At 41.3% G+C, this 14,443-nt stretch overlaps 5 protein-coding genes across 5 annotated transcripts; 1 reads left to right on the top strand and 4 right to left on the bottom strand.

Moving 5' to 3' along the window:
- Window positions 1-1,795: 1,795 nt before the first annotated feature.
- Window positions 1,796-2,457, bottom strand: EAE98_009597 (uncharacterized protein; the record flags this gene model as incomplete). Its single annotated transcript, XM_038957218.1, has 4 exons — window positions 1,796-1,911; window positions 1,964-2,006; window positions 2,070-2,137; window positions 2,283-2,457. The coding sequence occupies 4 exons, from the start codon at window positions 2,455-2,457 to the stop codon at window positions 1,796-1,798; spliced, it is 402 nt and encodes a 133-aa protein (XP_038806411.1).
- A 529-nt stretch (window positions 2,458-2,986) lies between these two features.
- On the top strand, window positions 2,987-4,494 carry EAE98_009596 (uncharacterized protein; the record flags this gene model as incomplete). The annotated part of the gene is made up of 5 exons (XM_038957217.1): window positions 2,987-3,141; window positions 3,197-3,238; window positions 3,299-3,397; window positions 3,457-4,399; window positions 4,468-4,494. 5 exons carry the CDS (start codon window positions 2,987-2,989, stop codon window positions 4,492-4,494), a joined length of 1,266 nt encoding a protein of 421 aa, XP_038806410.1.
- A 2,650-nt stretch (window positions 4,495-7,144) lies between these two features.
- Window positions 7,145-7,870, bottom strand: EAE98_009595 (uncharacterized protein; the record flags this gene model as incomplete). The annotated part of the gene is made up of 1 exon (XM_038957216.1): window positions 7,145-7,870. The coding sequence occupies one exon, from the start codon at window positions 7,868-7,870 to the stop codon at window positions 7,145-7,147; it is 726 nt and encodes a 241-aa protein (XP_038806409.1).
- A 686-nt stretch (window positions 7,871-8,556) lies between these two features.
- On the bottom strand, window positions 8,557-9,043 carry EAE98_009594 (uncharacterized protein; the record flags this gene model as incomplete). The annotated part of the gene is made up of 2 exons (XM_038957215.1): window positions 8,557-8,749; window positions 8,835-9,043. 2 exons carry the CDS (start codon window positions 9,041-9,043, stop codon window positions 8,557-8,559), a joined length of 402 nt encoding a protein of 133 aa, XP_038806408.1.
- A 2,641-nt stretch (window positions 9,044-11,684) lies between these two features.
- Window positions 11,685-13,937, bottom strand: EAE98_009593 (uncharacterized protein; the record flags this gene model as incomplete). The annotated part of the gene is made up of 1 exon (XM_038957214.1): window positions 11,685-13,937. The coding sequence occupies one exon, from the start codon at window positions 13,935-13,937 to the stop codon at window positions 11,685-11,687; it is 2,253 nt and encodes a 750-aa protein (XP_038806407.1).
- Window positions 13,938-14,443: the final 506 nt, after the last annotated feature.

The following is a 14,443-nucleotide window of genomic DNA, read 5'->3' as shown; positions in this document are numbered from 1 at the left end:
TGTTAGTGAGGTTGATTTTGGAGTACACTTTGTGAATTTAGCCGGTCCGGCGCTTATCCACTTTTAAATTTAGCGTCGAATGGAAGCGGTAGAAGCGGAAGAAGCGAGGACATTAAAGCTTGGCGAGATTTTCCAAAGAAGCTACAGCACTGCTGCTATGTATCACTATTATTGTAACAATGTTGTACATTACAACGATTTTGTAACCATTTAGATAAGTTACAAGTATGGTTGATTGCTCCGTGTCTTGAGACATTCGTTGCTGCTAAATTACCTCAATAGAATATCATGAATATGAAACCGTGCCAATACACATGATACATTTGATCATCAAAACATAGTTTGTGGAGAAATGGGATGATCCAATCATGATCGAGTTTCAAAATAAAACATGAGGAGGACACCCTCTAAACTTTGATCCCTGATGTAAACTTTGACTTGATCTTAAACACTACCGAAGCATCTATTGGCCGCGGTAGCTTCATTGGCAACGATCCCTTCAACATCCTTATATAATGCTGGTGCACGCATAAACAGGTTTAATTGTGATAATCTCTATAGCAGTGAGTTCGAATCCAAGGCCTACCAATGGTTGAATGTTATCGGGATCTTGAATCCAGTCGTACAGATGCACGTGCACACACGGTTTGACGATGAAAGGGATATCGAAGATTATAGGACGGAGTGAGCTAGCCACAACAAGACAACTTTCTTGAGAAGATTGCCTCGATTGCCTAACATCAACCGAACAATACGATTTTGATCATCTCTCTTAACTAGATCTCCCACGGGATAGGTATTTACAAGATACATGATCCAGCCCCCTCCCCCCCCCTCCGATTACCTAATCCATACCCTCCGCATGCTCAACCTAAGCTAACCACGATTAGCGCCGGGGTCACGATAACACGAGTGGGGTTCTTAGATAGTGAAAGCTGATAGCTAACCGTACATCTTGTGGGGATGGAGTCATTTCAGCACTGAGCGATTCAGTTATTTGTGAATCGAATAAGAAAAAGAAAGAGGAATGTCTTATACTCCGAGCACACAGTCGTATTTTAAGTATACAATCTATATTCAGAACGGAAAGAACAAGACTAAAAACCAAAAACCAAACACGGAATCATCGGCACAAGTAGCTACCTAGGTAACTACAGTAGGGAGACTTTAGCGATGACTTCATCACGAATGGAAATGGCATCAAAAAAATATCTCAGCCGGCTAAGAATAATCTCTCAAAAAAATCTCATAATATGGCTACCTGGGTAATTATTTGAGATATACCTCCTAGTAGTCATGATTTTCTGGTTGAATTTGCAGTTGGTGTTACTTCTTGTATCGCAACATTTCGGTGGCCCCGAGTGTAGCCTATGAAGCCTATGGATGCGGTCGGTCTTCACATGAGGCTGAGTTCGGTGTGCTTTCTTTTCCGCCACCATAATTTTTTTATCAGAAAATCAAGAAGCAATTATGGACTAGCAATGCATGTTAAAAAATAGTTGGATTGATCAAGGGGAATCTGTTGTAAAAAGAGGGACGCCTAGTCCGCTACACCCAATAACCAAATACCAAAAGAATTGTATCCAAACTCCTTAAGTCTCCTAACAAAACCAAATACCACCAGTCCCTAAATAATAATATATGCCACTCGCAATCGCTGACCAGGCTACCTAAGATATAACGCACCTCCGTACCCGTGAAATCGTAATGATATGTTCAAACCCTCGGCGCCAGAATGTGCAACCCAAACCCATCGATTTATATCAACGTCCACCACTGGTGTTTTGTACACAACCTATTGAGGGAACATTTGCTTGATTTCCTCATCGCTCAACCTAATTTCAAGAACAGGCTCGCGCTTTCGTTCGAGCGATTCGAAATCGGATTCCATATAGGAGGGGAAGAATATTTCTATCACAAATTATTAACATATTAGAAAGGAGGACCATAGGGCTTTCTTTACCTGGATTCCAATCAAACCCTTGTGAAGAACGCACGCAAGTGATCTATAAATAATACTCGTAAGTACACATTCAATCATAGCATTCTCACGCCGCAGTATAACGTACAAGTCGTGGTGTGCCGTCAGGGTCCCCGATATTAATTGTAGTATGTTCTTCCTTTGCAAGTGCTGTGCCTGAAGTAGATATGTTAGTCATGTTCTCTGCTGATTGACATGAGACTGATGATCCCGTCCGAAGATCCGTTATACTCCCACCAATTCACAACTCCTATCTTCCGGAAATATGAGGTTCTAAGCACCAACGAGGAGAAGCACTTACTCAAAAGACTTCTTCTCCTATCATATCCATATCGAGTATTTGGAGAAGTAGCAGCTGATGATGGAGATTGTTGTGATGTTGTAGGAGAGCTTGAATATGACGAGGAGCTGCTTGGGCTTGCTGTAGCAGCAGCCTTATTGGAATTTCTAGTTGGAATCGTGATAGATGACGACATGGTTGGCAGCTGGACGAGCTGGACGTTGATAGATTTGGGTGATAATCAAAGAAAAGTCGAAAGTTTGTAAAAGGGATCTTTCTGGCCAAACCGGTATTCAGTAACTACTTTCCAAAGTCGTTGTATATGACTTGCTTTGAGTCGTATGAGAATGAAAGAGGTAAACGAGAGCCTGGAGATAGATTAATGTTAATATGAATACCCCCCGTATTTGGTGGAGTCACAGATGGGGCTAACTAGTTGAGAGCTAGTCTAAAACAAGCATAGTACAGCAAGGTTCCCACCCGAGTGAGATATGCTGTAGGGCCTTGGATGTGAGGCACAAGATAACATCACGTGAATGGTACGTTGATTAGCTAAGCATGATTCAAACACCGAGCCAGCCTTGAGCTTCAGCTAGGCTAACAACTACGCGCGCCTTCTAAGGACTTGAATTGAAAACGATTTAACAACAACATCATCATAACCATCTCCCACATCTCACCACTACCATACATCCGCATTCACATCGAACCGGCAGATCTTCAATATGGGTGACGTTTTATTAGAGAACCCTGCGACTCAGGCTTTGCCCCATCGAAAACCATTACCATCCTCGATACCAAACATAGATTCGCTGGAGGGCTTAGGAACCGATGGAAGTGATGAATATTCAACGTTGAAGAAGCTTCAAAGGCACTTGGAGTTAGTATAGTCTTGGATACATCCTCAGAAGTGAAATTCTAACTAAGTGTCACAGATATATCCAACTTCAAGAAGAATATATCAAGGATGAACAAAGGTATGCGATCTGAACTCTATCTGTTATTTATACAAGTACTAATCATGGTTACTTTAACAGAAGCTTGAAGAGGGAGCTTGTCCGGGCTCAGGAAGAGATCAAACGTATTCAAAGTGTTCCTTTGGTGATAGGTCAATTCATGGAAGCTATTGATCAAAAGTACAACACACACTTGTTCATCTTTCCAGCAATTAGTGATACTAACACATTCAAAACAGTACTGGTATCGTACAATCATCAACAGGATCGAACTATGTTGTTCGAATTCTATCCACCCTCGATCGCGAACTTCTAAAACCATCCTCCTCTGTCGCTCTCCACAGGCACTCAAATTCGTTAGTCGATATCTTACCCCCCGAGGCCGATTCATCAATTGCCATGTTAGGTTCTGATGAGAAACCCGATGTTACATACGCAGACGTTGGAGGACTTGATATGCAAAAGCAAGAAATTCGAGAAGCCGTCGAACTTCCATTAACACATTTCGACTTGTACAAGCAAATTGGTATCGATCCACCACGCGGTGTTTTACTATATGGCCCACCAGGAACAGGAAAGACTATGCTTGTCAAGGCAGTAGCAAATTCGACAACTGCAAACTTCATCCGTGTCGTTGGTTCCGAATTCGTACAAAAGTATCTTGGAGAAGGTCCACGTATGGTCCGTGATGTGTTCCGTATGGCTCGTGAGAACTCCCCAGCTATCATCTTCATTGATGAAATTGATGCCATCGCCACAAAGCGTTTCGATGCACAAACCGGAGCTGATAGAGAGGTTCAACGTATTCTTCTCGAGCTTTTGAACCAAATGGATGGTTTCGACCAAACTTCCAACGTTAAAGTCATTATGGCCACCAATCGTGCCGATACTCTCGACCCTGCTTTACTTCGTCCCGGTCGTCTGGATAGAAAGATCGAGTTCCCCAATCTTCGCGATCGCAGAGAGAGACGTTTGATTTTCACTACTATTGCGTCGAGAATGTCATTGTCACCTGAAGTCGATCTTGATAGTTTAATCATCAGAAACGATCCATTATCTGGTGCTATTATTGCAGCTATCATGCAAGAAGCTGGTTTGAGAGCAGTAAGGAAGAATAGATATAACATTATTCAATCTGATCTTGAAGATGCCTATTCTAGTCAAGTTAAGGGTGCACAAGAGGTATGTATAGAGCTGAATAATCCATCAACTCTTAAAATTTCATATCAACATATTCTAACATTTTCTAGGCCGATAAATTCGACTTCTACAAATAGAGGAATGATAACTGCGAAAAAGAAAGTGGGGAGAAGTGGCACGGGAGCGAGATGGAAAGTGGAAAATGCCTTGAAATGTGACATTTCTGAAAAGTATCAGATGCTTCATTCATGCTAGGCTTTTGCAATTGTACCAACATACCAAACATTACGTTGTAGTAATAATTTCTGCAATGAATGCAGGGAACTTTACAAAAACTGCATGAATCTATACCCTATTGACATGAAAATTGGTCTGCTTCACTGGATGGAATATGAACGATTTTAACAGTTACTTGTGGAGTGAAATGTGATATGTCAATCAATCAAAAGCGTTGGTGTAATGACTTAATTTGTGGCATATCTGATTCGAATTTTGAGACATGCGTTGTTACAAAATAGTAAGAAAAACACCAGTTATTCTTCAAGTGGAGACGAGGGTATTGAATGAAGAAACAGTCATCTTTGCTCATGAACTGAAGACTAAATAACAGGTGAAATCTTTACTCATGGAAGAGATTCATTATTGAATCTTACTTGTCTAGATTCCTTTCCTTTGATACCTCAAGACTCTCACTTGGGAAGTGAAAATGGTGAGAGAGGGCGAGATACCTCGTTGATGTTGACGCTCGTTCCGACGTCTAAGTAGCTTAAGTCATAATTGACACTTAATAGGTAGATCCTAAAGATGTCATCATTCTTGCTGTTAAATGGAAATGCATTCATTGTATTGATGAGGTATGAATCTCATCACCTTAATTCAACATGCCAAGCCTCTCCAAAATGACTCAAGACCAGCCAATTTACCTACAAACTTCTGTCTCAAGCTCCATAGACTTCCCGCGTTGTTGATATTTAAAGTTGTAACCTCCGTTCCCAGGTTAGAATCTACTTTCGCACTCACACCTTCCGCTGCGCTCAAATTCATCGGTTGTTCGTTCCAAGTCCTGCGTTAGTCTTAGGGTCTTTATGAACTGCTTGTTCAAGTTATCCACTGTGTATTCTTCCAGGCAATATCTGAGCTAGCTATCCGGCGCCAAAGTCGATCGGGAATTGTCAATTTATATTTTCTTGACTTTAATAGAGTGGAAATCTCTAGTGAGTGGGTCGTAGAAGCTAAGTAGGCTTTTCCTCTTAGATCGGCTACTACCAAGGTCCAACGACAAGTCTACATACATGAAATCACGATCCACGTTTCGATGTTCATCACTTCCTCAAAGATGTATGGCGAGTATCATGTCAAGAAGAAGACTGAGAATCCCACCTATCTGTTTCAACAGTCTCTTTTCAGTACTTCGAATCCCTCACTCAGTCCCATTCATTGAGAAGCCGATGGTCAAGAGTTTTGAACTATTCTTCTTTGTAAAATTACTCCTGCCGGATGTTTGTTCGTTCGTTACTTCGTTTCATTCTTCGCAATATTGAGAGTGGAATAGTGGATTGAGATATCCTCTCGTACAATCGTAGTCATGTGGCAGATCAGATGGGAGCTACTTTTTCTTATGATATTGATAATCTGTTATAGCTACCTTGTTTAAGTGACCATTGTCGGGTCTCAATATTACGAGTATATGCAGTACCAAGCTGTCCGTTTCCAAATACCGCGTATGGTTCCTCGAAAGCAGGGGTTAATTATTTGTCTTGTGAGATACATTTTGAGCACGAGTTTTGAATAATATTTGTGTTCAATCTGGGGTGGTAACTGTTATTTCGTTCTCGCGTGATATTGCTGATTTTCGAATAGATGGATGAAGACTGGTACGGGAAATGCAGAGGTTTGAATGTTTGGATTAGAGGAAGTGGCGCTGTTAATAGATGAGAGTGTAGCTGGTTTGGTGAAAGTTATAAGTTCAAGTTGATGCAAAAAGAAAAGGAGGTTTGTTGACGGGATCATATAGATTGACGGAGCTACGAAGGATAAGACATCGGGGAAATCTATGGAGCACATTGGTGGTGAGCTAGATTGGTAGGAAAGGGTATCGAAGCAGGATTTCTACGGTAGCTAGTGGAAGTTTCCAAGTTGACGGTGTATACTACTTTACTGCACACTTGATCATAGAATCATAGCCAGCATTTTCAACCAATAGTTAGTACAGTTATGCAATCGCTAGTGTCTTACTCGATAATAGCTTGGACATTCCATGTATTTGCATTTTATATCATAGCCCACCCGTCCCATTCTGCTAGTCGATTGAATTTCATCCCTAAACAATGAGAGTGCAAAAGAACTTGAGTATATGAGCCACTGACGCTGCCGCTTAGCCGCAGCTTTATGCTTAACCAGATCTTAGGTTTCTCAACTCGGATACTATCTCAAGTCTCATACTTCGGTATTCATGAGTTGAAATCACTGGTAAATATCCTCATCTATTCCCTTAACATCCGCTTAGAGAATACACTTATTGTGTCTCAGCACATATCAAAACTGATGAAGAACAATACATAGTCTTTGAGCCAAGGCCACCAGGCCTAGGAGAATAGCAGACTTGACAAGATCAGAGACGAATCCAATTCTGAACAGTCAATTCAGATTCACACAAATAGAGCAACAGAGGTGATACAAAATGGGTAGCAAAGGCAGAAGGTAATAGGAGCAGAAAGTTCGTATACAAGAATGATTTCATAACGTACCTATCGTACTCGAATTTCATATTTCTTTTCAAAGCCATAGCTATCGTTTACTAGCATCAAAAGCCTGGATTCCTTCGCCTTCGAATGGAAAGTCTTCGCAGACGATATCTGAGTCGCGCATATGTTTAACCGAGACTTGTACCCAGGTTAAGTCTTTATTATCACGTGTAACACGATGAGAGTAGTTATATATCACCATGGTGAGACCGATTGCAGTCACGGGATTCAACCTCTGAGAAGATTGTCGTTTTGCGTGATCTAACCATGTGTCTCGATCTTCCGGTGGAATGCCCCCTTTCAGTAGTATCTTTGTATCTTGAGACCAAGGGAAAGTTCCAACATCGGAAACATATGGGTACACATGTCGGGCTCTATACTTTTCTGGGTTATATACTACGACAATGTCCTTTAAATTATCCCGGACTCTATTGCGCATGATCTTGAGTGCAGGCGAATAGGCTAGCAGGTGGAGACTGAAACTTGTAGATCTATCTACAAGGAAAGGATTGCTCAGCGCAATTTCAAATTTTGATTGCGCGCGTGCAATGTCAGAGAGAGTCTTCCTGATAAATGCAATATTCGAGGTTCCCAGTTTGCGGACGAGTTCCAAATTAGGCAAAATTTCTGTATTGACCCTCGGTGGATAGACATCTTTTCGAATACTTCTCAGCCTGAATTCGTCAAGTGGGCTTAAGCGCACCATAACGGTTATGAGTCGTCCGAACGGCTCTCTGGTTTGGGGAAAGAACGGTAGTGTTAAAGCCATAGTGAAATAGGTTATCAAAGTAGGAATATATAAGCTCAATCGTCCAAATCCTGTATCCTAAAGTTAGCCAACCTCTTAGACGGCCGATTGGGAGTAATACTATATTTGAGAATGTTACGTCGACGTCAGACTCCAATCAACCAACTCGTGATTCAGCTTTGAAACAATACAGTAGCCTTGTCCGGAAACATCCAGTATATGTAATTCTGATGTGGCAGCATATTTTGAACAGTAAACCTCGGCTCGCTTGTATCTCATGCGTGAAAATTGATGCCAATTTGCCAATTTATGTTTTTCCCAAAGTTTTCAACGATCAGTTGGGATCAAGTTGGCAAGATGTGGTTAGAATAAAGACAATCAAATACTCTCCATCACCCGAGACTAATTTAGACATAGATTTGACTTGATATATCCAGGTACTCGATGTTGATTCTTATGAGAAGTGGGTGACATTATGCAGTGAGATTTCTCATGGGAAATATATCTTTCTAGCTGACTAATCGAGGTCGAATGTCCAGCCACAATCGAGCCACAAATTGATCTCATCCATCACAGCAACATCGCACGAAAACAAGCTGATCTAGCTGATCTAGCTGATCTAGCTGATCTAGCTAATCCATTTTCACTTCCAACATGCACTGCACATATTCCAATCTTTCACAAACATTCGACTCTACTCCACCCCTCTAATTAACACCATGCTCCGGTGCTCCTCCCTGAGGACCCCAAATACTTCTCTCTTGCAACCATGCCAACTTTCCACTCTGCTTATCCACCTTCCCAAACATGAAGCTTTCAAATTCCGTATCTTCCCCATCAACTTGGATAGTTCCCTTCATATGCGCTGCCAGATTATCTCCATCGCGGAGGAATTGATCGCTATGTCCATCCGAGTTAGCTTTCCATAGCTCAATCTTTCTCTCCCTCCCTAAAGACTACCCGCTAAACTCAGGAGATGACTTACACGACAGGTTTGTACGCACTAATCTTCCCCCTCCACATCTCAATTCCCTTCACCCAATTCTCGACATCTGATTTCTGTCCGTTCATCACATGATAGAATGTAGGAAGAGCGGTAGCTTCTGCATACTTCTTTGCTTCAGCAGCTGGACCAAAAAGACTCTCTTCCATCGCGCGCTGGAAGCCTTCGATTGTGGATGTATATTCAGCCATTGTTTGTTGAAATTGGAACTTCGGGATATATTTGACTTCTTTTTCTTTCTTCTCTATTTCAAAAGAAAATCTTTAACGCAAACGATGAAGAAGCTGATCTGCTTATGGTGTCAAATATCTTTGCTGCGCCGCACAATTAATAGTTGGGCTGTCAAAGAGACGTCCGCAAGTGGATATGCGGGATATGTGTATAGTGGGGGATGACGCTAGTCATGGTTATATCTTATGTGAGAAAGTAGCTCTTGGGATAGATCAGCGGTCTGTAGTGTCTGTTGAATCAAGACGAAGTGGTATTCAATTTATGACAACGATTTTCTTCTGACTGGGCATCTTCTTTACATGCAGTTAGTATAATGACAAGGTTATTTGAAGTCCCAATGTACATGTTCTCAGTATATGCGATCCCACCCATTCTCCACCCCTCCCCCCGCCTTCCCCTTCTTCCAATTCAAGTCCAAATCCACTACTTCTTTCTCCTAGCCCTCACAACCAACCCACTTTTCATCCCAATTCAACCTCTCTTCTTTGAACCTTTACCAATTTCCCTTCTACTCCCCTCAAAAAAGAGGCAGAATAGTCACACCCACACAATTTCTTCCTATTCCACCCCATCCCTCTAATCCCCAACTTCCCCAGCTAGCATAACAATACTCATAAGATTTCAAACCATACATTCCCGTTATTACTATCCTCCAGTCTCCAATCTTGATCTCTATCCCAATATTATGCTTTTCTATCCAAAAGATCACATACCCGAACCTCCACTATTACCAATACCAATCTCTCCTATCCCCTAGAGTGCGGGTTTATGGCGCCCAAAGTGGTCTGTGCACCGAATAAGAACATTTATAGCTTTATAAATAATATTATATATAAAGATTTCAATATTATATTTGAAAATTGAAATTTATTAGAAAAGTAATAATAAATATATTAACTATATCTCTATAGTTTTTGAATTACAAAATAATAATTAAATGATTTTAAAAATATTATTATATTTCATTTTCTCAAATAAAAGTATTTATAAATAATTTCTATACAATTTATATTTAAAAATATATATCAAATCAAAAACTCGATATTTATTAAAAATAAAAAGTATAAATAAAAGATTATATAAAATTTTAAAGAATATATTATTTGTTTTTATCAAAATAATAAGCATTGAATAACTATTGTAAAAAAATGTATTAAAATAATAAGAATTCTCAAGATTCTGATGTTCTGATTGGTCAATAGATCCTTGTTAAGCGAGGGCGCCGTAAACACGTACTCTAGGGGATACTATTTTCATATCGCCAAAACAGCACGACTGATACATCCTCAAGAGCATCCAAACTTCGAACCCTCCTCGCCAAATCTCACACCACAAAAATTAGACGCCCTACTTCCCATCTCTCATCTATCACAAATCCCGAGAGAAATCAATACTAATCTCCAGCTCCACCCCTATCTCCATCTCCATACTCTAACCCATACGATAAATCCCAAAGCCAAATCTCCAACCCCCAAACTAAAATATCCCAACTCAATGTCCATCAACCATCACGATTCCTTCTAAGTCTTCCCTCCCTCCCCAAACTAGCACACATACAAAATCCTCATCCAAATCATCATCCAAATCCCCATCCACATCTTTATTCACATCCTCATCCCTATTTCGATCTCTATTCCCATCCCCATCCCCACCATCCAACCCACCCACCCACCCATATCTCCCCTGCCCACTTCACACACACACCCCGCCCTCACACTTAAACTCCCACACTTCAACTCCCACCATAAACTCACACCACAACACACCACAATACCTACCTACCTACCTACCTACCTACCGCTTCTCCATCCTACCCCTTCTCCAGCTCTTTCCCTCTTCCCCCTTCCCCCTCACCAATAGCCATCCGAATCCGACATCCAAAAACCCAACTCTCAATACCAATACCAACTCCCCACCCCCTATTTCCAACTATCTCCTCGCTTAGTATATCATAACTAGGTACTTGACTAGCCTAAGTAATATCACTATCATCTGAATATATTGAATCCAGTTGGATACTTAGAAATATAGATACATACAAACATAGACATATTACCTTCATCCGTCATCAATCCATCAATCCATCAATCCATCAAAAAGTTCTCCAAATACCAAGATCAATATCAAATAATCTCACTTATCACAATCCATCCACCCATCCAATCCCTCACTACAAAAACAAGACAAAAAAAACTAACACTTACACTCAATACCTAATCTACCTAGCCTTACTAATAATCCAATCCAACTCTACTATAACCACACATACACAACCCTCCCCCTCCCCCTCTCAAGTTACCAATCCACATATAATAAATCAGACAATGAAATATAATCTCTAACAAATCTCATCTCTTATAATTAGTGACCACATCTCTTCACTCTTCACTTCACTTATCACTATTCACCTTACAGCCCAAGAAATTTCAAGATCGTTTACTCAAATTTAGATACCTCCAGCTAGGTACATAAGTTTTCCCTCCCTTCTAATCTATTCTCGCTAATATCTATCCGCAGGATTTTGACTTCGAGGTCTGGATGTCCTGTACCTACATAGACCATATAATTCATCACCACCCCTACATCTTCCATTCAAATACTCTAATCACTATCCTCCTCCTCACTATCTTCCTCCTCCTCCTCCTCCTCCTCCTCACTACTCTCCTCACTCTCCGCCTCTTTCAACCACTCAACAAACACTCCCGTCCTCTCCCTCACCTTCTTCATCTCCGCATCCCCACCCTCCTTTCCATCCCCTCCACTTTCTGCCTCCTCCCACCATCCCAAAATCGCTTCTTCAGTCACCACATCCCTCTCATACAATTTCTGGCAAAGACTCGCCATAACCGGTGCCCCGTTCTGTTTCCCCACCAATCCCTTCTGCAAACAAACCAGGAATTCCTTCATTCCCTCTTCATCCCTCTCAATTCCCACCGCGACCTCTTCCAAGAATTTCTGCGCCCCCGCTACACTCAATGCCTGCACCGTTGCTTCAACCGCTGTTTTCGTTCCGGCCGTTACAACTTCCGCTATGAATTTCGTAAAAGCCGCTGCGATTGCTCTGCGAATTTGATAATCATCCGCATCATTACTTAATCTCAACCCCATAAATTCCAATTTCGCACCATCAAAATCCCCATTTTCTCTTAATGTATCAAGAAGCCCTTGAACAGCATCATGATGGAAGGATTCTGAATTACCATGTCCATGTTCATCATCCGAAAGAGAGCCCGCGAAACTGGAGTGACGGGATCGAGTATCAACTTCACCGGCTGAAATTTCGGATGAGATGGTAGAGATGGATTCGCTAGAGATATTGAGATGTGCGGTTGAGTATATGAGACTAGAGTGAAAGGCACTAGATTCTTCATCTTCGAATTCTTCTTCGTCGATGAATTCATATCCTTCTCCGCCTTCTCCAACGATTTTAGGGTCGTTGGGTGTATCGTCATCAGACTCAGAATCATCCTTTGCTCTCTGTCCGGTTGTAATGCGTGATCCTTTAGCGATTTCAATTCCATCAGCTATCCTCACACCAAATGAAAGAAGTGATCCTCCACTAATCTTGCACTTTTGTCCAATCAAAACATTATTAGCAACTATAGTCTGCTCCACAGATGATCCATCACCAATGATAACATCATCCCAAATATAAGCGTTCTTAATCGTGACATTCTTCCCGATTCGACAACCTCTACCTATAGTACTATTGATGATCGTCGAACCATCTCCTATACTCGTGCCTGCTCCCAATACAGTTCTTCTACCAATCTTGCAAGTTCGAGCTAATATGACACCGTTTTCCTTGCAAAATCCACCTCGTTGGAATTTATATGTTTGTCCTGCGACTAAATTGCTATCTGGAACAAGAGGATATGTCCATCTTCCCAGAACATCCTTGGTTATAGCTTCATAAGCTTGTAGATTAAATGCTCGAGCTGCGTAATGATCTGTTACGATCTCTGTGTGAATAGTCTTTCCATTCAACTCATAATCTTTCAATACACCATGTAAGAAATGTCTTCTAGGAACCTCGTAGTCGAAAGATTCCGCCCATAATGCTAGTACATCCGGTGTACAAATATCGATACCACAATCAATAAAATCCGTTCGAATCTCTATCTCGGAATTTTCTGAAATTATGTCCGGATCGAGACTGAGATATTTATTCGATTGAAGAGGGTTCATCTCTTCATAATGAAGACATCGGTTCTTCGTTGGATCCAAAACAAAAACCGGTGTAATACCATTCGATTTTGTTCTATGCTCTTCCAATCCAGCCGATCTTAAAATCATAGTCATAATAGCATTTTTATTCGCATATCTCCTCGCTCTATGTGCGGCCAACGCAGCATCAATCGGTAAATTCGAGACCAAATCCCCATGAACCAGTAGAAAATCCCCCGTAATCCAATTTCGCGCGTCCAAATCCCGCATCGCATCTCCAACCGAGTGGGCCGTAGTTTTAACAATCATGAGTTTGCTGAAAGGTGACGAGGGCGAAGTTTGTGGATCCCATTTGGAGTTATGAAGGTATTCTTCTACAGCTTCGGTATGTGCACCACAGTATATATAGATATCCGCGACACCGGACATGGCGAGAAACTCGAGTGTGTATTCGATGAGAGGAGTATTGGCTAGAGGTAACAGACATCTTGGTGTGTTCAATGTAAAAGGATTAAACCTCGTCTCAAAGGAATCGGCCAGGACCACAGCTTGCAATGTCTCATCTCTCTCATCTTCTTTCTTTCCCCCACCTGCCGCAGCACCCTTTTTGCCTTTAGAACCACCTCCTTGTGCTCCCTTTCCTCCAACCCCGCCAGCATTCTTGGTGGACTTTGCCGATTGTGCCATATTCGTTTGCTTGTATATCTCTTCTTTCTAGGAAGGAAAAAACTCTCTTTATGTGCGGGATATATAGATAGTATTTCGACTACTATATTTCATAAAGGAACGCGATTATAATGACAATCGATACCCTTGTATAAAACTACGTTCTAAGGTCCAATAATTAATTGAGGTTGAGTTGAGAAGATATAAATCCAAAATCAATGAAAATCGAGGGGTAGAATAATTAGTTGCTTGGTTGAGTTGACTCATTCATAGCCTTTCCATTCATTAGCTTATTATTGTTAGGTTTTTTTTAGCATTTGGTGGGGTTGCAGCCTTCCGTACTTATTTCCCGCATTTCAATTTCAGCCTCGTCTTGTGCCTCGCTTCCTTGAAGGCTCACTGCATATATCATCACGAGTCTCTAAGAATCTAGACCTTGAGGTGGGCTGACGATCTAGATTTCTTATCCTTAACCAAGTGTATATAAATGTCAGCTCCATCCCTTCACGGCCATCATTTTCATGTCT

Source organism: Botrytis deweyae (genome assembly GCF_014898535.1).
Source record: "Botrytis deweyae strain B1 chromosome Unknown BDEW_029, whole genome shotgun sequence".
In the NCBI taxonomy this organism is placed as follows: domain Eukaryota; kingdom Fungi; phylum Ascomycota; class Leotiomycetes; order Helotiales; family Sclerotiniaceae; genus Botrytis; species Botrytis deweyae.
This window is presented reverse-complemented; position numbering and strand designations above follow the sequence as displayed.